At 43.0% G+C, this 24,687-nt stretch overlaps 1 protein-coding gene across 1 annotated transcript; it reads left to right on the top strand.

The window, feature by feature from the left end:
* On the top strand, positions 1-23,176 carry PDE6B (phosphodiesterase 6B). Its single transcript, XM_031609377.2, has 22 exons — positions 1-423; positions 3,364-3,516; positions 3,866-3,955; positions 6,011-6,151; positions 7,211-7,285; positions 7,389-7,453; positions 8,835-8,901; positions 9,049-9,096; positions 9,278-9,427; positions 10,403-10,546; positions 11,140-11,205; positions 11,966-12,112; positions 12,947-13,054; positions 14,119-14,228; positions 15,121-15,208; positions 15,745-15,845; positions 17,243-17,350; positions 18,107-18,170; positions 18,892-18,966; positions 19,627-19,710; positions 20,227-20,383; positions 21,466-23,176. Exons 1-22 carry the CDS (start codon positions 13-15, stop codon positions 21,522-21,524), a joined length of 2,511 nt encoding a protein of 836 aa, XP_031465237.1. The 5' UTR covers positions 1-12; the 3' UTR covers positions 21,525-23,176.
* The last annotated feature ends 1,511 nt before the right edge of the window (positions 23,177-24,687 follow it).

The raw sequence follows: 24,687 nt of genomic DNA, 5'->3' as shown, positions 1-24,687 counted from the left end.
AGGACATTCACAATGAGCATTAGTGAAGACGACGTGGAGAAGTTTCTTGATGGCAACCCTGCTTTTGCCAAACAATACTTTGAGAAGAAAATGAAAACAGAGCCCTGTGATGACAATGAAAGTGAAATTCTTTTTGAGTTGATACAAGACATGCAAGAAAGCATCAACATGGAGAAAGTTGTATTCAAGACTTTGAGAAGAATCAGGTCCCTTATTCACGCTGATCGCTGTAGTCTTTTCATGTACAGGCAAAGAAACGGCACACCTGAACTTGCAACAAGGCTTTTCAACATTCAAGAGGGAAGCACGCTGGAGGAATGCCTGGTTTCCCCAGATTGCGAGATAGTCTACCCGCTGGACTTAGGCATTGTGGGCTATGTTGCTCAAACCAAGAAAACCATGAACATCCAGGATGTCAGTGAGGTAGGTCTGCCATTTATTCATTCACTCAGTAGACAAAAAGCTCGCATGCTTGCTGGTTCAAAGGGGGCAAAAGACGGAAGGGCATCTTGGTCCCAGAACTGGGAGCACTGGAATCGCTGTGTAGTGAAAACTAACGCACCAGTAATCAGTGTGTAAGTTGCTTCCAACTTCATTTATGGAGAGAGGTGAAGCTAAACTCATCATAGAATTATAGTCATAGAATTACAGAATCAGAATGGTTTGGGTGGGAAGAGACCTTAAAGATTATCCAGTTCCAACCCCCTGCTATGGGGCAGGATTGTCACCCACCAGCTCAGGCTATTCAGGGCCCCATCCATCCTGGCCATCCTTCTCCAGGAAAGGGGCATTCACAAATTCTCTGGGCAGCCTTGCCACTGCCTCACCCTCTGAGTGAAGAATTTCCTTCTAATATCTAATCTTAATTTCCCCTCTTTTAGTTTAAAACTATTCTTCTTTGTCTTATTTCTATCTGCCTCTGTAAAAAGTTGGTCTCTCTCCTGCTTATAAGATCCCTTTAGATACTGGAAGGCCTCAACAAGGTCCGCCTAGAGCCTTCTCTTCTCTAGGCTAAGCAAACCCAGTTCCCTCAGCGTTTCTTCATAGGAGAGGTGCTCCAGCCATCTGACTGTCTCTGTGGCCCTCCTCTGGACCCACTCCAACAGCTCCTCACCTTTCCTGTGCTGGGGGCCCCAGATCTGGATGCAGTACTGCAGATGGGGCCTCAAAGGGCAGAGCAGAGGGGGACAATTCCCTCCCCCTCCCTGGTGCCACCCTACTTTTGATGCAGCCAAGAATACTGTTGGCCTTCCAGGTTGCAAGCACACACTGATGGCTCATGTCCAGCTTTTCATCCACCAGAACTCCCAAGTCCTTCTCCACAAGGCTGCTCTAAGGGAATTCTTTTCCCAGTCTACATACATATCTGGGATTGCCCTGACACCAGTTGTCACTGGCCTCCACCTGGACATAGAACTGTTGACCACAACCTTTTGGCTGAAACTATCCAACCAATTCTTTATCCACCAAATAGTCTAGCATGTGGACGAATTGTAACCTGAGTATGGGAGATTTTCACCAAAAGCAGCAAAAAGCACACTCTTTCAGCAGTGCAGTGTAATACTGAAAGAGGTGCAAGGAATTTCAGTGTTTTATTCCTATGGCCTTCATAACAATACCTACCCTTCATACTCCTCAGTTCAATCACATAAATCTGAATGGCTGGAATTACAATCTGCTTGCCCTAATCGTAGATATAAAACTAAAATCCATGTGACCCAAATATGGCATTTGGGATTACTCCACCTCTCATTTGCTAGATACAAAGAGACCATCTGTTCATCTGTCCATTTGTTGCTTAGTATGATCATATCCAAATGCTTCAACAAAATCTTCCTTGATCTCCATAGAACACACTGATATTGACTTAGTTTTGCAACCATTATTTTGCAGAATATGCATCAGAATATAACTTATAATTTTAAAGTTCTCTCTTCAGGCATTTCTCTAAGAATAACTAAGGACTTCAGAACTGGGAGCCAAGAGCTGCACTCCAACTGTAACTCTTCCAGGTGCTGCTAGTCTTATGACAGTTCTTTTGAAGGAAACACAGACATTTAAATGCTTGATCTACCCTAGTTGGCAGGGAAGGCTAGAGGGATATGCAGGGAGAAGGTGTGTTAGAGTGATAGTTCTTTCAGGAGCAACATCTTGACTGTGATCAGAGGCAACAAGGCCCTGGGCTTTTAATAATTCAGATAATAGAAAATGTAATTGTCAGTTCGTTCAGCTGAGCAGGAAGATGATGGTTCACCCTTCCCACATTCCCCATCAGAAGGAAAAGAAGGTATGAGTAAGTCATTGTGCAGGACCTTGGGCTATCTGACTTCCTCACATTACCCTTTCTATGTCTCATTTTCTTTTGGCACTGAGAGACAATGACACTTACAGTCACACTGAGTTCTCTTCATACTGCTCCTACAGCATGACCTAATGCTCTCCCAGTGGTTTGAATGGCAGTTCTCTCAAGGGCAGGACTCCCTGTGCAGCCAAACCCTGATGGTGCTATCTGCATATTGCAACCCTGGCCAACAAGTTCCTGGGAGAGATGGGGTTGAGTTGCTCAAAGTGCTGGGGAAGAGTGCCAGGAAAAACATGTAGGTGGTGCCTGCTGCATCCTCCTCTGGGCTATCCTGCCCACTATCCCAAACATAGAAGCCCAACATCACTGTGGTTTGTACTGAGGTCGCCATAACATCTTTCCCAATGTTTCCCAATATCAGTAAAAAAACATTTGGCACATGAAGTGGTTACAGGTTGATTTCCCATGCCTGCTGCTGCTCTTTCATTCGTGAAAGAGTGATAAACAGATAAGAACTGTAAGAGTAGGGCTGAAGGTGCACTAATAGAGAAGGGAATCCTCTGGACAACAATTTTGTATCAAGAGAGCCAAAGACTAGATTGTTCCATGGAGAAAAATGAGATTGAATGAGATTCCTAGTGACTGTAATAGAAAGCATGATTTATAAACTGTAGCTATGCAGTACTGCACAGAAATTGGTTATATGCATCTTGCAGTGTTAATACAACACTGGAGAAAATAATACAGGAGGTATAATGAAGGAAGTCAGTTGTTTGAGGACGATAAGTGGATACTCTCCTTGTTCTAATAAGTTAAATGATTACAGTTAGCAAGATCTTTGTAAAAAGCAGGTATATTGCAATAAATAGCCATAGCCAGTCCTTTGATACTAGTTCTATTACTTATTCGTTATACAAACTTCTACTAATTTTTTATCTTCCTCAATGTTGTAAGCAAAACTTTTCTCTAGACAGTTTGCATCAAGAAGCTGTGCTTTGGTTTGGCTTTAAGGCTACAAATTTTGCTTAAAGTGATTAATCTGTAAACTCTCCTTTGAACAGTGTCCCCAGTTCAGTTCATTTGTTGATGAGCTCACCGACTACACTACAAAAAGCATCCTTGCAACACCCATCTTGAATGGCAAAGATCTAGTTGCTGTCATTTTGGCTATTAATAAGCTGAACGGCCCATTCTTCACCAACTCTGATGAAACAGTAAGTGGTCAGTAGTTCAGTTTCTACCAAGCAGTTGTTGCATTGCTGTTAACAAGTATAATATGGGCTCTACATCCCTCTACATTAGGGATGTCTGCTTTACTGAAGCACCATGGTGTAAATTTCCCTACAGAGGACCCACCCTGTAACAGAAGAGGCTTATTATGAAGATGCTTATCTCAGAAATCTTTCAGGGAAGTTACAGTGGGATAAGCCTTATCTCACACTGGTGCAAAGCAAAGCATTTATCGAGGGGAATTACCATGACGTTGCTGAAGTGGTGTTACGAAATCCAAGATACATGAGACTGCTACTGCATCTGACCCAATTCCATTGTTTTTCTTTACAGCTTTTCCTGAAGTACCTGAATTTTGCTTCCCTAAACCTGAAAATTTATCACTTGAGTTATCTTCACAACTGCGAGACTCGAAGAGGCCAGGTAAGAGCAAGGATGCAGATTGGGCTATATCTTAAAATCAAAAGAACTGGTTTCTGGTTTCAGAAATAGAGATGATCTGATTCAGAAATTTGTGTTTAAAGAGCAGAAAGAAAAGGCAGCCCCTGGATGCTTTCGCATACTCCCTCTTCCTCAGAGTCTTTCATCACTTTGTCTGTCTGCTGATAAAGATATTGTGCAGAGTTCAGGTGATGGAACACTCTTGAGGCATTTATCTACTTCAGACAACAGCACTGAAAGATCTCCCAAAACAATTAAAAATGCTACAATTATCTTTTATGCTTATAAAAATACTATAGAATTTCTTCTTAGTGAAAGCAGAATGATTCTCATCTGCCTGTTCTATTTCTCTCCTTCAGCAGAAATTAATGAATTTCAAGTAGTTTGAATGGAACCTGTTCAGTCACAAGTTTTTCCCATGGTTTGTTCTTTGCACAGTTCTTTCCACAAACATAAAACAATAAATGGTGTCCAGGTGATACAGCCATCTAGCAATGCTAAGTAATTTAACTAAGGTAGAATTAGCCAAAGTTCATTCCTCTTGAGGGCTTAGCAGGCCTGGGGGAGGCATGGAGGGGTCTTAAAGGAAAACACATACCCAAGATGTGGAAGATCCAACGCATCCTGCGGGATGTTCTGACCTGGGCTTGAACCCTGGAATCAGATGTTCATATGCCACCGCTGTATTAGCAGATCCCACAAAAGGCGGAAAAGAAAAACTAAACTAGTTTTTCTTTCAAACATCAACTAGCAGATGTTTGGCCACCTAGATCAAAAGGTATCTGCAAGAGTTAACACTGTTTGTTGCTTTAGACTTAGAACTACGTCAGTACAGTCTGAGCAAACAACATTCTCAAGGATATGTAAGATTTTTATACTGCAAAAACATCTGTACATAAAACGTCATGTGCAAAGAGAATACAGTCTGCTTGTTAGACTGTACTCTGTTGGAGTCTCAGTAGAAGACCACATAACATTTTGCCAGAGTTCTTTACATCATTCCATGAACTGCCCTTTTTTCACACATTTCTTTCAATCCTTGTCACTGCATTTGTGGCTTTCAGCCTCTCATATTGCATGCAGTAAAAGAGCAACAATTAGCCATTGCTCATTTTTCATTAACAATTTGCATGGCAACAACACTGTCCTGTCCGTGGGATGCTGGTAGCATTTAACACCTCAGGCTTTACAACAGTGCCAGAGCTTTCACATTCCATGGGTCAGAAACAGACAGCGATGCAGGCCAGAACAGTGTATGATGTTTGCTAGCTCTCAGTGCAGCAATGAGCCAAACTTTTCCTGACTGTGGCCAAGCAGTAGTGCTCCATGTTCCAAGCATAGGTCCAGTAAGCTTCAGGTAGAGGCTCCCAGCACTTCTAGGCACTGCCACTGTTGTTTCCTGAGAGCAAAGCACCCAATCAGGCACACAGGCACTAGCAAAGGTCAGCATTTGCATAGATGCTTCCTTAACATTTCAGAGATAATAAAGCTCCCCTTATGACTACAAAGACTTCCTTTTTACTATTAGAAACATCTGCCTAATTCACTGCAGAACCTCCATTTTTACAGATGAAATGGCCTAGTAGCAACAGCTTTCTTAAGGATATATCCACACTGCATTGCATGGGGAAGAGGGTCACAGGGCAGTGTGCACACAAGATCCGTGCAAAGGCTTTAAGGATAGAGTTGATTTAAATATTTCCAACTCCAGCCTTTGCAAGATTTTACTCATGTATATAAAAAGTAAGTGTACAGTCTGTTTGGCACCATTACCTTGGTAAGACTGGCCCTTAGCACAGTACTCTGTGATGGCATGACTAGTCCTCAGAATGCATCTCTCCTAAATAATTCCCAGTGTAAATAAGCAATGAATTTACATTTTGCAGTTGCACTTTTGTTGCTATTGCACTGGGACTGTAGTACAAAAAAAAAAAAAAAAAAAAAAAAAACCAACACAGTTTCCTTGTTAATGCAAACACATTTGGGAAGTCTAGCTTCAAGGGAAAGCTGTGCTTACAATTGGCTTTTATCCTGCAGGTGCTGCTGTGGTCAGCTAACAAGGTCTTTGAGGAACTGACAGATATTGAGAGGCAATTCCACAAGGCCTTCTACACAGTGAGAGCATATCTGAATTGTGACAGGTACTCAGTAGGCCTCCTGGACATGACAAAGCAGAAGGTGAGTGTTCACTGATGAGCTACAGATATATCTGATTGCTACTATCCATAGCTGACTGAGATAAGGTTTATTGGGACAGCCAAACTCCAAGCTAGGTTTAAGTCATTATTCCTGCTTTGATTTGCATTTTTAATTACATTGTACAAATGAAAAACATGGGATGAGGAAAAGAGGAGGAGAGTAAAGAATTTATCACTGGGATGGGACTACTTGAAGAGGCAGAGGACAAGAATGGAGTCAAAGGAGGGGCAAATGTGTTTAATTATCAAGCAGCAATCCCACCCAAAGCCCACACTGCAAGCACAGCCTCAGCAAGTCTTTGGATGCCAGAAATATAATGAGATTACAGTGGAGACACGCAGCAACAAAGCAGACACTCTCTTCAAGACCTCATCCATATACATATTATCTAGGCTTCAAGGTGAAATTTGACTTCAAGGAAATGCAGGCTAAGAGCATCTGAATTACCTCTGCAGCTCCGATTTGTTCTGATTGTTAGCAAGCTGATTGACAAGCTTTACATGGGAGTTACACAGCAACATCTACATAGCGTTTCTGCTGTACTCTGGGGTCAGGCTAACTGAGGCTACCACTGACTTTGATTTCCACACTGCCTGAGCCCTTACAGCACTTGGTCATGTGAGGAGATAAACTAGAAGATCATTATTTTGGTAAAGATTCTCTGATCAGCATTATAATATGGCCTAGGAGAAACTGTTCTTTGGGTTTAGTGAGGTAGTAAATCAGCCCAATTGAAACACTCTGGAAAATGAGGAACACGGAAAATATAGAAATAGGTGCTTGTGCATACAGTCCACACTGTTCACTGATGTCTTGCATATAAGCTTTACATAGCCATATGCAACCTTGTAAGTGTAAGGCACCTGACACTTCCCGGCTTAGGGACACCATTGTGCTGCCTACGATTGGTCTAGCCATGTTGTTTCATGTCTTGTTTACAAAGTACCCAAACCAGCATAGTAAAGCAGCAGTTACTCTGAAATTTGAGGCAAAATGCACTTTTGCATTCTAAATATACTTCTTTTATTTGAAAAACAGGAATTTTTTGATCTATGGCCTGTCCTGCTGGGAGAAGTTCCCCCTTACTCAGGACCTCGCACTCCGGATGGCAGAGTAAGAGACACCCATATTGTAGTCCTATATAGTCTTATAGTCTTATTGTCTGGATGAATCATCTCACCACTAGATTTAAGACTGCTCTTCTTTTTATTTGCAGGAAATAGTTTTTTACAAAGTCATTGACTATATATTACATGGAAAAGAAGACATTAAAGTCATCCCGTAAGTGCCCAGACTGCTGCCACTGTTTGTGTGTGCTTGGTACAGACACAGAGTGCAGCGAAAACAAAGGTTGTCCTTGATTTAAACACTATGTTCATAAAGAGATATGCAGAAGACTGATACAAGACTGAGTAAGAAGCCAGAATGTAGGATGCTGTTTCAACTCACATTTAAGTGGGACAAAGGTTTTTTTCCAGGGCAGTGGGATTCTCCTGGCTTGTAAGTCAGGCACCAAGAACCAGTGCAACAAGTAATTGTTTTTGTGTGAGAATGAGCTGCTTTGACTGCCTGCAGCTTTGCCATTGTCTGTGCTAGCCCAAGGCATCACTCCTCCTTGGTATCTTTCCTGTGCTAGCCTCTGAGCCCACCCAGCTTGCCCTGGTGGTGAGGCATCTGCAGTCGCAGCCCTGCCCACCACTCATCTGGATATCCTCTCGACCCTCACAGTTCCTCCTGTTCCTCTGCCTGTCCTCTAGCTTCTTTTCTGCTCTCTTCTCCTTTGGTCACCCCCCGCAAGGCTGCCTCTGACCTTTCCTCCACTCTTCACTCTACCCTGAGACTCTCATTTTGAAAATCACCTTCACGTCTTGCCACTGAGTTTTGCAGAGTAGATTTGAGATCCACTCCAGTGGGCTCTGAGAAGACTTCTCCCACCAACCTTCTTCACTATTGGTTTAACTCTCCAAACTGCTGCTTCTGTATGGTGTTTCTCTCCTCAACGTTCACTTACCAAAACACAAGAAGGGAAACATAAGTGGCTGCATTTGCAGGAGTTGGTGAGAATGCTTCCCTCTCATCAAGCGTCCTAGCCACCTACGTTCATCTTCATGCATCTTGCTTCCGCACATCGATACACACGTGCCCTCCACCTCCTCAGATGCCTTCTGGCATACTTCCCCACATCCCTCTGCACTTCCACTCACCACCTGTCCAACTGCTGTAGGATGTGACTACAGGTCTCCTTGAGAACTCTGACACAACAGAAGTTTTACCTTGTGCTGGTCACACCACTCTGCAGTAATATCCACCTTATATTACTGCATGTATGCAGTAATGTCCACCTGACTCTTAACCGGAGACTTTCTTTTCTTTTTCTCTATGCTGTAGCTCTGAAACATGACTCTCACAACTAGGAATAGTTTTTTCTTAACTCAAAAGTTCTGCTGACTATATTCTATGAGCTAACCTGTACTGAATCCTTGAAAGAAGATATTTACTTGTATAAAAAATTATGCTTGTGGTAGGTCATTTGAAAGTAACAGAACTACATGATAGCTGCGAGTGAAGTGTATATGTCGATTGTGCAGCCAGCTCTGTTATCATCATTGTCTTTCAATAACTACATATCCTTAATTACCCTTTTCAATTTTCTTTCTATCAGAAACCCAACGCCGGATCACTGGGCACTAGTTACTGGACTGCCAACATATGTGGCTGAAAGTGGGTTTGTAAGTGCATAGCTTGGACTTCATTAAGGCTTTCTGAAATGAAGTCTCATCAAAGCTGCTTTTCAGTTTTTTTTGATTTGGCATTTTAATCAATTTCGGTGTCCAATTTGTAAAATATGTATGTTGGTTTTTTTTGCAATCCCCTAGATTTGCAACATTATGAATGCTGCTGCAGACGAGATGTTTAACTTTCAGGTAATGTGAACTCTTCTAGTTCTATGAAGCATTCTACTTTACTTACAGAAATGTAATTCAGAGTCAATATCAGGCACATAGGTATTTTTTTCATCAGAAGTCGTGATGTAAAATTGGATTGCTGCTGTATTTAGAAAACAAATTAAGCATATGGTGTCTTTCTGCTTGCTATTTCTTCAAGGAAGGTCCTCTAGATGAATCAGGATGGACTATCAAAAATGTTCTCTCCATGCCAATTGTCAACAAAAAGGAAGAAATTGTTGGCGTTGTCACATTTTTTAACAGAAAAGATGGGAAACCATTTGATGAACAGGATGAGACCCTGATGGAGGTATAATTCCTTATTGTGCTGGAAGAAGTTCATACGGTTGAGAGAGGTCATTTTTTTTTTTTCTCACAGCACTGCTGCAAACATTCCCCAGTGTTCTGCAATTAAGTTTCTTAATAGGTTATGCAGTAGATGGAAAGTTTTGAAGGTGACTCAATGAAATGTTGGATATTTTTGAAATTTGTCAATTCACTTATGTTCAGATCATTTTATTTCAGCATTCTTAGATTGGACACCTAGCCATCAGCAGCTCTGAGGTAGTAAAGTGACTATATTGACCTGTGCTCAGATACAGCTGGGCAACTCCCTCTGGCAATTACACCTAAGTTATCAGTGTTGCTGTGATTCAAGGTGTGGCCAGCTACTGAATCTACAAACAGTAGCACTAATCGAAGCCACTGTGGCTGAGAAATGCTTCTTTGTTAGTTTCAATCCAATATGGACATATAGATCTTGGCATCCATTATCAATCAGAGCACTTGCTGAAATACTTTTACTACCAAATAAAACGATCAAGCAAAAAAATCAATTCAAATTGGCCACTGAGCAGCAAATAAGATGAAAGCAAACAAAGCATGAGTAAACAGATGTGAAAGGTGACAAGACCATCATGTTTTTCCTTGATATGAGGGTTCCTAACCTGCTGTCATGGTTGTGACAGCAGCCTTTCCCATAGACATGGGGTACTATACTGAATACTTGTAACAACATGGCAAGTAGTTTTCCCAGGACAGAGGGTCCTTGAATCTGCATGGTATGGACAGTCTCAAGATCTAGGCAGATCCACCAGCTGGGGAGCTGCTGTGGTGAAGAACAGTTAGCAGTTAGGAACAAACATGCAATTGCTCATTGCTAAACTTGGGGCCAGACTGGAGCTCATGTTTCTATAAAAATATATTACATAGCATTATCTTTCTGTGGCTATAGGGAACAGACACTTTGGTTACTTCACTGTTTCTCTTTTTCCTCCTCTCCAAGTCCCTGACACAGTTTTTGGGCTGGTCTGTACTCAACACAGATACGTATGATAAGATGAACAAACTGGAGAACCGGAAAGATATTGCCCAGGATATGGTACTCTACCACGTGAAGTGTGACAAGGATGAAATTCAGGAAATTCTGGTAATGCCTTGCAATGTACAGCACTCCTGTGAGCTTACTGGCCTTGTCTGCACGTGACAGCCTGGTCAGTGCTGAACAGTAGCTGTGTCTGTGGGACAAGGTCTCCCATCCCATATAAAGTCTTCCAGCCACAGAGGCCTTCACACTATAGCAAAACAAGTCTTTATTTTGACTTGAGGCTGATTGTGGTCTGCTCTCTGCCTCAGCACGCTGTGCCAAAGCCAGGCCTTGAAGTGGGCTCATGCAGATGCTGCTCAGGGCAGGCTATAGGTTGTGAAAGAGAAGCTAATTTATACCCTTAAACCACCTTGGTACAAAAGATAGGGAGTCGCTAAGCATGGCTGAGACATGGGGAATTTTCTAGGGGAATTTTTCAAGTGGAGGAACAACGAGTCAAAATTAATGCAAGAGATAACATTCTTTCAAGGAAGAATATGTTGAAGGATCAGAAATAAAAGCAGGGTCTGAGAGGAAAATATGATCTTCTTATCAGAGCTGCCTCATGTAGGTTCACCCTAGATTACCCCCAAGCTTTACAGCACACAGTCTTGTAAGATATAGCAGTCAGTGTAACGCGTCCATGCTCTTTGCAGCCAACACGAGAAAAGCTGGGGAAGGAGCCAAGTGAGTGTGAGGAAGAGGAGCTGGCAAGTATTCTGGTAAGGGCAATGTGCGGGTGAACTTGGAAGTGTGGCAAACAACTATTGCCTGGGTGGAGGCAGGGGAGAGTTTCTGGAGTTGGTAGATATCAGTGAGGCACCTGGTGAAGGGTGAAGGTGAAAAACACCTGCCCCTCCTGTGTTCTGTGTGAGGTTATTATTTCGAAGTAGCAGAGAATGCCTTCCTGTGAAGTGCCTGCCTAGTGCCTCCTTATCACAAGGGGTTCCAAAGTCCACCTGGGAACATGCCATCCGCCTTGAACTATCATACATTTTGTTCACAAGAATGATGAGGAACTTTAAGACTTCTCCTGAGTCTAAGACCTGACAAGTTTGGGGTCTCCAAACTACATCAAATTAAAAAGAAGAGTGCTTAACAGAATGCAAACAATGTCTTGTGCCAGACCAAAAATGTTCTCCCTCCTCCCCCACTAACAGGGCTGTTTTAACGGAGGAAGAGGGAAAACATTTTTGTTCATCTGTACTAAATCCTTGAAGGAAAAATTTACTTATGTAAAAAGTATCCTTGTGCATGTATGTCCTTTGGAAGTAACAGGATTGCTCGGTAGCAGTCCTAACCCTAAACCTAACCTAACCCAAACCCTAACATAGCCCTGTTAGGGCTGGTTTTGTGTCACATTCTAAAAGAGATGTCTTCCACCAGCATCAGACCAATAACTTCTTATTTAGCAAAACCACTTCAAGGTATTTCTAGGGACAGCATAAATACCATAGCAACAAACCATTTTGCCTTTCACAGAAAGAGCAACTCCCAGGGCCCAGCAAGTTTGAAATCTATGAGTTCAGGTTCTCAGATTTCGACTGCACTGAGCTGGAGCTGGTGAAGTGTGGCATTCAGATGTACTATGAGCTTGGCGTGGTGAAGAAGTTCCAGATCCCACAGGAGGTAACTAACCCTAACCCAGGACCCCCACCTCGCTCATGAGTTTGGAGCACGAAGCTGGCCACTTCTGCTCTGTACAGCGGTGGGAAGATGAGCGCTCTGTGGGTTTGCTACCGGGCCTCTACAGACTGAGTCTGCAGAGTGCAAAGTCTGCCTCCCCCATTATCGAACCTTATTCAACCCCAAAGTCTTCAATTTGCAAACTCAAAGCTTTTTGAAGCAGTCCGTATCCGTCAGATTAGGAAAACGCGTTTTCGCTCCCCGTCTCCTCGAGGGGATGTTTCAGCACATGCTGTGAGTTTTATCCCCATCTAGTGGGACCCGCGGGTTGCTGCACAGAGAGCCTCCCGCCGCACGTCCCTTGTACCGGAGTGGCCGGCAGGGGAGCAGGGGGTAACGAAGGGCTCTGCACAAGAGTTACCTCTGTGCTTCTTACCCACAGCACGAGTCAGTGCTATAAGCGTTCAAAATGTCCATTCTGGAATGACGCTCCTGGTGCAGATGTGAAGAATAGCCATTCTTTGCTGCCCCTTTGAGATTAAAAATAATGAACACTCTCTTATTACCTCTCCAATGGAAAAAAAACCTCTGTAGCTACAAGGGAAAGACCACATGGAGAAGCAGAACACAGGTGGAAAAAAACAATCTGATATTTAATGCTCTGTATTTTAACCATGTAGGGGGTAAACATTCCATCTCTACAGACCTATAGAGCCATCTCTCTTGAAGGTCTGACCATTATCCATTATTTCTATGCACTGTCTTTATTCCAAAAGCAGCAGCAGCCACCTTACCCACAAGCCAGCTGACATCAAACACTCTCCTCCCCATTTTCAGGTTCTGGTGAGGTTTGTGTACTCTGTCAGTAAAGGCTACCGGAAGATAACGTACCACAACTGGCGCCATGGCTTCAACGTTGCACAGACCATGTTCACACTTCTCATGGTAAGGTAACACCATCCCTATTCATTCTGTGGCACAGCTTTACCCCAAGTAGGGCTGATGTCATGGCTCAAAGACATGCAGGGCTCCCTTCAAACCCTACATCAGATTAGTTTGTCACTTCTAGCACCATATGAGGCCCCAGTTTACATTAAGTGCATGCATGGTAGGCACAGACATGTCTGGTATTGAAGAGCCTCCAGGATAATCCATCCGCGTGGTAGGGTGAAGGACTGCAGGACATCCTTTCCTCCAGTAGTTTCTGGCAGTGACTGATGTTAGCTCAGATGAAGACAACCACACATTTCCCATTTGTAGGCAGAACAGCCATGTATGTAAGCCCATTGCTAAGTCTGCCTCATCTCCCAGGAGAACTGTGGGAGGATGAGATGTAACAGCCCTAAATTGAGCCAGGGCAGGTTCAGGTTGGATACCAGAAAAAAATTATTCTCAGAAAGGGTAGTAATTGGAAGAGGCTGCCCAGGGAGGTGGTGGAGTCACCATTCGTAGAGGTGTTCAAGAACCGTGTGGATGTGGCACTGAGGGATGTGGTTGGTGGGCACGGTGGGAGTGGGCTGACAATTAAACTTGGTGATCTTAGTGGTCTTTTACAATCTTGATGATTCTTTGATTGTAGTATGAGTGTAGCAAAGTGCCATTTCTCATGGGTGAGAGATGCCCACAAAAGGACAGAGGCATCAGAAGTGCTCTAGTCACCATAGACTTGTGATGGATCAGTCCTATGGCCCAGCACTGAAGGCATGCAGGTGGCTGTCAGGGTGCAAGCGCCCCAATGGCACAAGGCTGCTATAGCAGCAGGCAGCCAACCTTGCAGATGGGCATAAGCTTGACATGTGTCTACACATGTGTCTACACATGACAGGTGTCTACTTGAGTCTGAAACATTTTGTTTCCAGTTGCTTCCCCATTCTGATCTAAACGTGCTGTATGTAATATCTATCTTTGTAATACTTCCAGTTCTCCTGGGCTGTTTCAGTGGGGATTGTCCAAGTCACCTTTTCCTGTAAGACATACTAATAGATGGCATGCACATTTTCACCCTCCAGACAGGCAAACTGAAGCGCTACTACACAGACCTTGAAGCCTTTGCAATGGTGACTGCTGCTCTGTGCCACGATATAGACCACAGAGGAACCAACAACCTCTACCAGATGAAGTAAGTGCTTTCTTGCCACTTCCAACCATTTCCTGCTTCTCTTGCATGGAGTGGATTCAGGCTGTGATCCCACTAAACTCCAGCACAGCTCTGTTATATACGGGGTAACAGTCTTACTTGTCAATTAACTTCTTTTCTGCGTGCTGTGAACTTGGGCTCTGCCTCCTAACAGGTTGCCCTCAGCTCTTTGGTTAAACCAAAGCTCTACACTGTTGGTACAAGGCAGGCCAGGTGTAGTGTAGGCATTTAGTGGTCTGAGCATCACAGGAAAAGCAGGATGCTTCAGTGAGCATCCTGGACATAGGAAGCATGCTTTCTGCTGGAGAGCACTATGCATAGCACTGCCCTTGCTGCCTGCAGAAACCTATCAGCTATCACATATGTGAGGATGTGAGTACTGCTTTCAGTATCTGATTGAAAAACCAGCATGGTAGTGTCAGATCATAGCTCTTCTGCAATGCTTTTTGGCTGTGCTATCCCACTGCTTTCTGGAGCTTTGAAAAAATGTAAGGGAAGCTGCAAGTTTCATCTCAAGTGGTTTGAATATGAGATTGTCTTGCACTTTGCCTAGGAAGATGTTCAAGGACCAGTGGTTTTCCTGTTCCTATTACCAGATGCCAAAACATACTTTTTCAGGAACTTAACAAGAAGTTCATTGTGGCCAATAACAACAGTTCTGACAAGAATAACAATTTAGGTGAAATCCACAGGCAGAAGAATACTATATGCAGTGTACAAATAACAATAAGCAGAGTCACCTGTTGACAATATTACTCCTTAGCTTTTGCTAGATAAATTGAATGGACATGACAAATATCAAATGGGATACTTTTTTTTTTTTTTTTTTTTTTTTTTAAGTGCTAACATTTTTATTTTTCCCTTATTCTACCAGATCTCAAAATCCTTTAGCTAAACTTCATGGATCTTCAATTTTAGAGAGACATCACCTGGATTTTGGAAAGTTTTTGCTCTCTGAAGAGGTTTGTAATTCACTGTAATATAAGAGCCTGAATAATTTAACTGCAGTGACTTTTTGTATCAGTAAACACCAGGCTGTCAACTTCTGTGACCCGTGGCCCACAGGTTTAACACAGGTTATATCTCTGGTTTGGGTTTCTGAGATTCTGAAGCCAGCTCACTCTCTTCCACCCTCAGGTGCTTTCTTCTCACCAGTGACCAAAAAACTTGCATGACCCAGATTCTTCAGAAGCCGTATCATTAGTCCTTTTAGGAACACATGAAACACAAGATTGTCCTCCTGTAGTCCTGTGGATAGGACCAAGGCCAACACACTCCCCCAGCTAACTTTCCATTTCAGGCAAATCGGCAAATTCAAGGTGTATCAAGGCACAGACACTGACGCTGCTCAGTGAGTACAGCGGAAGACCAGGCACCAACAGATCTTAGGGAAATAAGCTGCAGCTCTTAGAAAAAAAAGCAATTTTGAGAAAGGAAGATTCCCAGTAGCTCACAGCAGCACAGTGCTTGCATTTTGCAGCTTCCTTTTCTTTTTCAGTCACTGAATATATGCCAGAACCTCAACCGGAGACAGCATGAGCACATGATTCATCTGATGGATATTGCCATTATAGCAACAGATCTGGCACTCTACTTCAAGTAAGTTGGTACACTGTGGGTGAAGAGCTGCATGCAGCTGGAGCTGTACAAAGACAAAATGTGATGTTTTGCTCTGAGAGCCCTTATGGTTAGCAAACCTCTTCACAGACATTACCTCCAGAGGGCTGCTTTTAACGTCAATACTAGAGCTTCCAGGAAGAATTCAAATTGTTCAAAAGAATTTTGAACTTTGATTAATTACATCACATATGTGACTTTCAGCCTTCTGTCTCCAACAAAGCCCCATGTGATCCCCAGCAGAAATAAAGAGATGATTTTTTTAATAACACTTCAGCACTATAAATACTTACTAATGGTTAATGATTTGTCCAGCATTCCATTAAGTTCTCTGAGAGAGCAACACAACTCAAATAGTAAGTGGTCCATTATAGGTGAATACTCAGTTCAGAGTCTATTTCACTCACCAAAGCCAAAAATACTCAAGACCATGTTGTCACATGCACTAATTTCCTGGGGCATAAGCTGGAAGACTATGATATTTGACATCTTAAGTAGCAAAGAACTTTCAAAATGTGCTTTGAAATACAGGGCCAGAGATTACTTCCGTGTTTTACACTGAAGAATGGTTACACACAATATAAATAGTAAAAAGAAAAAAAAAGAAAAAAGAAAAAAGAAAAAAGAAAAAAGATTATGAGGAAGGAAAACTAACCCCAACTCTAATCCAGTTCACTTATTTTGGAGGTTTGGTGGTTGTATGGGAACAGATATCTGCACTTCCCTTCCCTACCAGGTAGGAACTAGCTAGTCTTTGTCATCTGTATATGAAGACTTAATTTAGACCAGATTCCAGGTGAAAGAGTGTGGACAGAGCATGTGGATATGGCCTAAAGGCCCTTCTTTGTCACTAGCATTGAATCAGCAGATTTTTCAGGATTTCATGCCACTCAAAAAGTGGCTGTATGGTATATAAATCCCTCCCTGGAATTTGCCTCCCATATTTAAGTTTATAACTAATATTAACAAGATCAGACTGAACAACAGGTAGTCTTACAGGTGCTTTAACACCTGAGCTAGCTCTAAGTTTCTGCTATTTGCTTAACATTCAGGCAAAAAGCCTTCTTGTGCTGTCAGCAAAGCCAGAAGCCCTTCTCATTATGCATTACTTGAAGTAGCACATGCTTTCAAGCTTCCTACTCCAGTCTCACTACTCTGCTTATTATTCCTTTAAGCCATTTACAATAGTTCCCTCTACTTAAGAAAAGCAAGAGATGATGCCTGGTTTTGCTGGAGGCTTCCCTGAAATTTTTTCATATTTTCATAACATGTTTTCAATTTTCATAACTACCAGGAAAATGTCTACTGGGAGCACAGACATCTATTTTTAACACACCTGCTTCATTCTTTTGGAACTTATTTTTTTCTTTTTCTCAAAGAAAAAGAACAATGTTTCAGAAGATCGTTGATGAGTCTAAGACATATGACAATACAACTGCCTGGACCGATTACCTGTCTCTGGAGACAACAAAGAAAGAAGTTGTCATGTGAGTAGATAGTCTCTTTGAGGGTTAGAGACGTGGTAGTGTCCCTCTTCTGGGGCTGGGTGGTGGGAGCTACAGAACATGCACACACCCACATAAAAAAGATTCTTCTGCTTCAGCAGCAATAGCCCCTAGCTGATACATTCCTTTGGTTTTGATTTCTAATGTAAATTGAGTGAGGAAAAAAAAACAGACTGGTGATGTGCAGTCAGTACATTCTTGCATTGCCCTTAGCAGAAGGTCAGCATGTGGAAGTGTCCACTCAAATGGGATCTTTTGAAGAAGCAGGGCAAAACCACAGGATAAAAATGGAACGCTCTGCAAAGACAGAGCAAAGGGAACCTAATCCATGAGTTGTTCTTCCTAATGGCAATCCATCTGAGTTGCACAGTGCTGTTGCAACCAGCAGATGCTCTGCAGAACACTCTGTGCTTGTGATGAATTGTACCTACAACCTTGCTGCAGTTTCCACTGTCAAACATTCACAAGGAACTCAGATGAGTTAGCCTACAGACACAAGGTTCAGCTAGCAATGGCTGAAGTGATGAACTTCCTAGTGTCAGAAGAGAGCAGTTCCCTAGCACCCCATTTGATTCATGAAGCAGTTCTCAATCCATGTCCCAGTCAGAGACACGGCTGCTACAGCAGCCTGCCTTTCTTTATCCACCACTTTGGCATCGAACTGAGACATCTGGTAGGACATGCACATCCTGAGCCTTAGGGCTCCAGAGAAGAGACTAATTTATTTTCTGTTTTTAGGGCCATGATGATGACTGCCTGTGATTTGTCAGCAATCACTAAGCCTTGGGAAGTCCAGAGTAAGGTCAGGTGCTTGACATACTGTCAGATTTCTCTAGCTTTGTACTTGAAAGTATTGTATGTTTCTAAGCTACTCAGTAACTGTGTTGAAGTTTCCTACTAAAACTACTGAAAATACTTCATAATAATAATGTTCTTGATGGACAAATCAATCTTTAAAAATATAGTTTTGGATTCTGCAGGGAATTTACATTCACCAAATGGAGCAAAGAAAAAAAGAAGGAAAAACTTCACAACTGTTTAGGTGGTTGTTGTTTTAATGCAATACCTCCTGTTTGGTTAGTTGTTTGTTTTTCTGTTAGGAGTTCCTTCCTGAACTGAACTTGACCAATTACTAGGTAAGAAACACTAAAATTTAAAGGAGGATAAAGAGAAATAAAACTTATCTTCCTGTTCAGTATGGAAAAAAGGACAGCTGAAAAAGTCCTAGTAGAAAACCATAACTGTGACCACAAGGCAAATCCTTGCAGGACACAGTAGAAACATTTCTTAATAAATGAACAGAGAGCTGACAAGTCCAAGTGCAAAAACGGTATTTAGGCCATCACTACTCAGGTGCAATCCCACGGCTACTGCTGCCCTTCCCAGCAGAAAGGCTGTGGCTGTATGTGGGTGTGCAGCAACCCAGGGCTTAGAAGTGACATTTGCTTCAGAGTGAGCCCTGTCCTAAAGTCCATCTGGAAATCAAATGCTAACTTTACTTTTTTCTCTCCTTCGCAATGTAGGTAGCTCTCCTGGTAGCAGCTGAATTCTGGGAGCAAGGGGACTTAGAAATAAGCGTCCTTCAACAGCAGCCCATTGTAAGTATCGCGTGAGAGCTAGAGGGCGCAGTTCAGACAGAAAATAGAGATTTACTGCAAGCAGGGATGCTCTCAGAAAGCTGTGTCTTTCTGTGGCTCCCAGGCTTGCCAAAATCCACCAGAAAAGTGGGCATTCAGATAGGGAAAATATTTAAATTTGGCATTGAAAGAACCAAGAATTATTCTTTGAGATTGTCTCCATCCATCTCAGCTTGTTGGTCTTTTTGTAATCATAGAATATCCCAAGCCATGACAGACCCAGCAGACATAAGAAAATCACTAAGTAGACTTTCATAGTATATCATCTCCACAGTGCAATATAAATGATACAGTAATGGTGCAGTAAGCAAAATGGCCATATTAAAATATAATTCCATGTTCAGAAATATTTTATAAAATTGAAATTTGCTTGAGAGAGGGAAGGGAAAAACTCTGTCCCTGGTCCCACAATAGACAGAGAAAGAGCTGTCTAAAATTTCTACAAAAACAGCATAGGAAGTAAACCCATTCCACGTCCCTTCAGAAGAGGATGAGAGAGGTGATGGACAGCACAGCAGAACAGCCCAGCTTACACAACAGGGCAACTCTGGGTAGAAAAGAGAATAGTGTTTTCCAGTGCAGTGTTCTTATATATCATGATGTGATTGTGTCCTACCGCAGCCCATGATGGACAGGAGGAAAGCTGCTGAACTCCCAAAACTTCAAGTGGGTTTCATCGACTTTGTGTGCACATTTGTCTATAAGGTAAGCACACTCTTGTATACACCATCCTCTCAACACGAGGTTCCGGTCCTAGCGTCCAGAGCCCTGGCGCAACAACAGCACTCAGGAACACAGGGGCAGGTAGAAGAGATGACAACAAAGGGATTCCCATCTCCCAGTGAATCTGTTCTGCTACCTCTTGAAGGAAAAAGGTTTAGAGACTCCAAAGAGATCCAAGTCCAAGAAAAGCATGGAATCATCTGTATACCAGATGAGGCCAGGAGCAGCAGACAGAACCTCACTGTCCTCATCCTGGCACAGGGAAGGAGGGAGAGGAGGAGAGAGGGAGACTCATCCTTCCCCCTGCTCAGGAGGGAAAAACTTCCTCCTCTCACCATCTGCTCTCTCCAGGATGCTGCAGGGCCCCTCTCATGCCATCTGCACCCTCCTTGTGTAGCCAGCCCAGCAGGCAAGGATCAGGGCCAGTCCTGGGTGCAAAGGATGGGTGGCAGTCAGCACCTCCACACTGCATGGCACTGATGGCTGTATTTTGGTCAGGAATTTTCACGTTTCCATGAAGAAATTCAGCCTATGCTTGACGGGCTGCTGAACAACAGGAATGAGTGGAAGACCCGTGCTGATGAGTATGATGCAAAGATGAAAGCTCTGGAGGAAGAGAAGAAGAAGGAGGAAGAGAAAATGGCTGCACAGAAAGGTCAGAAACAACGCTTATCATTTTGTTCCTAACTCAGAATGCACTTACTCAGTACACTCTGAGAATTGCAGCAAGCTTTGTAGACCCAGCAATGTCAGATGCCAAGAACAGTTTCCTCAGCCTTGCTCCACTAGCAAAGTTTAAAACAGAACTCTAAAATACATTTTTGTCTTCAAGGCCTGGCAACATGACAGGCTGTCAGAAAGGCATCAGGAGCATAGGGGGCTACTTGTGCCTTACAAATGGGGCTACATGCAGCACAAGCTCCCATGAAGCTGGGATCAGCAAGAAGTTCTGTGCAGTGTCTGTAGGTCCCTGGAGAAGTGCAAGGACACACCCTTTGCACAGGTTTGGCTGATGTGCCATCTCGCAGCTTGAGAAGCAGGAGGATTTGAAAATAGCTAACGCATTCCTGGGGTAGGTAGTTCATCCCATTTCTAGCCCAAATTAGCACCTTGCCAATTTATTTGGGTTGAATCTATTTCCCACTTTCTGTAGGCCAATCTGGATAGCACTGAAGTCCATCAGCTGCAGTGAACACTGGATGGAAGCTTATATTAACATGTACTTCGTATCTTGAGGGTTGGTTTGGCTCTGAGAAAGGTGCAAGTGGAAGCTCCTGGCTGCCACCCCTGGTGCCTGAAAACCAGCCTGTCAGAACTTGCTGCCTCTGTTCCAGAGGCTGTGCTGAAGTGTCCTCTTGTTGCACTACAGACCACTGCTACTCCCTAAACAGCTCCTTAGGGTAGACGTTATTCAAATAACAGAGTTTAGAGGTCTTATCTCATTTCCATTCTTAAAGAACTGAAAATAAGTGCTATGGGTATGATTTCTGAGGAGTTATTTCCTGACTGAGTGAGCAGTATTTAAGAGAAGAAGGTTTCTGCCAACTCTAAAACAATTCCAAAATAACTGCATTTACAGATACTTTGCATAGCAGAAATCTCTAGATAAAGGGACTGCAGGTATTTCACTGACCATTCAATATTTTATAAGTCCAAAAACTCTGCTGTGGTGAATGAGAAGAGATTCTAGTGCTCTTATGACTGTACCTCTAATTTTTTTTTCTTTTTGTATGGCAGATGGAATAACCTGCAACGGAGGAACAGCTCCAGCTTCAAAAACCTGTAGTATACTTTAGATCTATTTCCAAGGCAATACATCCACCCAAAATGAGAATGCCCATGCTTAGAAACAAACAACAACAAAGTCCTGGCTTAAAATATATATTCCTGCTTGGACTATTTTAATTAGGCTTATGACCAACCAGGAAGGAAGGGCTAGATCTCGTTTGCCTTAATTGCATCTCTTCCTGACTCTCACTGCATTTAACATACCTGATGTTGTCAGATGACATGTGGCAAGTCAGAGCAATGTTTGGCCCAATATATCAGGTTGCATGCCACAGAAGAAACACTTGTCCAGCACTGAAATACTGCAAAGCTAACCCCAAAGCTGACAGGGCCAGTGAATATCCTAGATTGTCCATGTGCACAAGGAATAGCCTGCAGAGTAGAAAAAGTGAAGACCAGCTAAATTTATAGTATCTAAGTCTCTATCTTTGAGGATATCAGAAAGAAATCTGTAGGTGGGGATGAAGTATGACAACTTTTGAGCTGTTCTAGAAAGCTACATTTCTCTGTAAGTCCAAGGAATACACATAGCAATAATTCTGCATTCACTTTAGGAATTTGGGTAGGCTGCTGCTGTGTGCAAGATCCCTCAGCTGCAAGACCCAGTAGATGCTGGCTTCACAAACAGGACCCACATTGTGCACTCTTTGAGGCTTTGTGCTGTGACGTGGTTGTGAGAAGGCACTGTCACTGTCACTACCCACTGCAGCGCCTCATACAGTTACCCACACAACCTGAACTGTGGCATCTGACTTGGTTCTGTTTTACCTTGTAATGCCAATGTTATCTAACACATCCTCCTCTGATTGGTATCAGCCCTCCTTTTCTCTTCCTGAGAGATGTCTGATTTTCTCATTCCACTCCAAACTTTAAAAGACTGAGGAATTCTACCCCTTTATTTCAGTTAATTAGTTTTCCTGTTTATTTATGTAACCATGTTAGAATACTCTTATCCTAGAGGAAAGACCCTTCTCTGCTCCCCTGCCCTCTCTCTCTTTCTCTCTCTCTCTCTTACTCAGAGCATGGCGGGCACGTCAGCCATGTAATGAGAGTTCTGATTTGTGGGGATCTTCTTCTATTACTCCTGCTACCTTCAGTATTTTTACCCCTTAGTAACTTATTTTGCATTACAGAAGTACTGTAAGTAAAAGGAAATGATAGCCATAGTGGTATCTGGTGATTGTTTATCCAGATCCAAGTGCACTAAGAAGTAATCTTCTGTCGCTATGCAGCTGTTGTGTGAGCAGCAAGTTGTCCTTCAAGAGAATACAGAAACCTTTCCACTCAAAAGCTCAAAAGCTACATATGCAGCTAGTAATTGCTTCAAGTTGTATATCTCAGCTTCATCAGCAACCATGTAGGAGGCTTTCATCACATGGCAGCACTTCCAGGACACCAAGCCAAACAAGATGTTTCCAGTGGGCAATACGCCATGAGTTGATCTTATTGTGGTGTGCTAAGAAGTGAGTTCTTAAGATCACCTCAAGCCACTGTAAGCTAAATGCCTGTTGCTGAGAAAAGCTCTCCTTGACCTCAGATGTTTTCCTGGAAATAAAGCCAAGAATTAATTCCTTGTCCTGTGTGCTGGATGCTGAAATTGCTGTGGGCCGCATTGTGTGAGTTCAGAGATGCGGGGCTGGCCTGTACAGTATGTGGGCTGGGGAACCCGTGCCCACCCACCTGCATGCGTGCTTTTGGAGACAAAGGGCTGCTCCCCTCTTGCCACTCCCATTTCTACTGATGGCAGTGAGGTGCCCCATGTAGAGCACATGCAGCTCTACTGTGCAAAGCCACTTTGTTGGACTGCTTCTGGAACATCACCACTGGTTCCTGAGGCTGCCTGCCTCTTGAGCACTGTAGCCTTGCCATCTCAAGCACCATTCACTATCTCCCGTTGTGCTCCACACAGTTTTCTTGCCAACAGAAATGCAGTCAAACCGGCTTCCTCCAACTTGTTCCTCAGCTGCCTGCAGCTGACTGCCCCTCATCTTCCTGCAGGAAGCCATGAGCAGAGGCTTTTCTGTTCCTTAAATTTCTTTGCAAACTGTTGGTACGTAGCATTACTACTGAAGTACTAATATAGTAATACTATTACTGGTAAAGCAAGTATATACAACAAGTAATTACATACCACTACAAGTAAAAAGAGTATGTGATTATGATCAATTACTTAGATGTGTGCCTATATACATTTCTATTCTATCTCAAAGCACTCACCAAATCACTCCCACGATTGGTGCTTATCAATGATGGACAAAGTTGTGCTGAGATGATTCATAGCACAGTCTGGAGCCAGCCAGGCACCCCCAGCATGGCTCCCACCCATTCTGGCCCATGCAGGTCTGACACAGGGAGGATCACAGAGGGGGGTCTCAGAAAGATGCTCCATTTTGGGTAGAAAGTGAGGCATTTTTATGTCATTGCAGACGTAAGTGAGCATAGGACACCACCATCATCTGAGCAACCAATAGATGCTGCTGACTTTTATGATTCACCTGGAATAATCCATGGACAATGCAGTTGTCTATTTTCCCAGAGTAGTTTTGACTTTTTCAGACTGCTTTTTCTATTTTTCCAGTTTCAGCAGACAATAGCTGTTGCCAATTTCTACATGTTCAGACTGTGTTCCACCCTTCTAGACGGTATTTTTGTCATTGCACTTCTGTGGTTTTGCACTTAGCAAGGCTATCTCAGCCATGCTAAGTTCACAGGAGCACAGCTGCACTTCAGGGTCCCAGCTGTGCTTCTTACAGATGCTCCTTGTTCTCAAGCCAGTACATATCTTGTGTTTTCGTGTTCCCCATCACACTCAGCTTAATTTATGGATGCTCCCATTAGCAGCAATGGCCCAGAGTGGATCAACTGAAGGGAAGAAACCCTTCCATTATGGACAGAGGATCTCCCTGCCCGTCCCTGCGTCTCTCACTCCCAGTGTCCAGTATGTGCTAAGCATTTGAGAGGAACACTCAAAGTCTCTCAAAGACTTTCTTGCATCACAGACAGGATCATGCAACCCTTCTTTTTTTTTATTTTTATTTTTTGCAAAATGGTTGTATTTAACTGCATCATCCTTTTGCCAGAATATTGGAATAGGTGTCCTTTCTGATCAGCAAGCGTTCACTAACAAATGTCTCTACATCTTGTTGCACTGTCAAGAACTACACGTATACT

Source organism: Phasianus colchicus, chromosome Z, assembly GCF_987193195.1.
Source record: "Phasianus colchicus chromosome Z, bPhaCol1.hap1.1, whole genome shotgun sequence".
Lineage (NCBI taxonomy): Eukaryota > Metazoa > Chordata > Aves > Galliformes > Phasianidae > Phasianus > Phasianus colchicus.
The sequence above is the reverse complement of the archived record's forward strand: the minus strand, read 5'-3'. Positions and strand labels throughout refer to the sequence as shown.

Excerpts from the sequence above, each read along its gene's own strand:
- PDE6B (XM_031609377.2), top strand. The coding sequence starts at position 13 with ATGAGCATTAGTGAAGACGACGTGGAGAAGTTTCTTGATGGCAACCCT. Across the intron at positions 9,097-9,277 it reads ACGAGATGTTTAACTTTCAG|GAAGGTCCTCTAGATGAATC; the intron begins GTAATGTGAACT and ends TATTTCTTCAAG. Across the intron at positions 18,171-18,891 it reads CTTGGGAAGTCCAGAGTAAG|GTAGCTCTCCTGGTAGCAGC; the intron begins GTCAGGTGCTTG and ends TTCGCAATGTAG.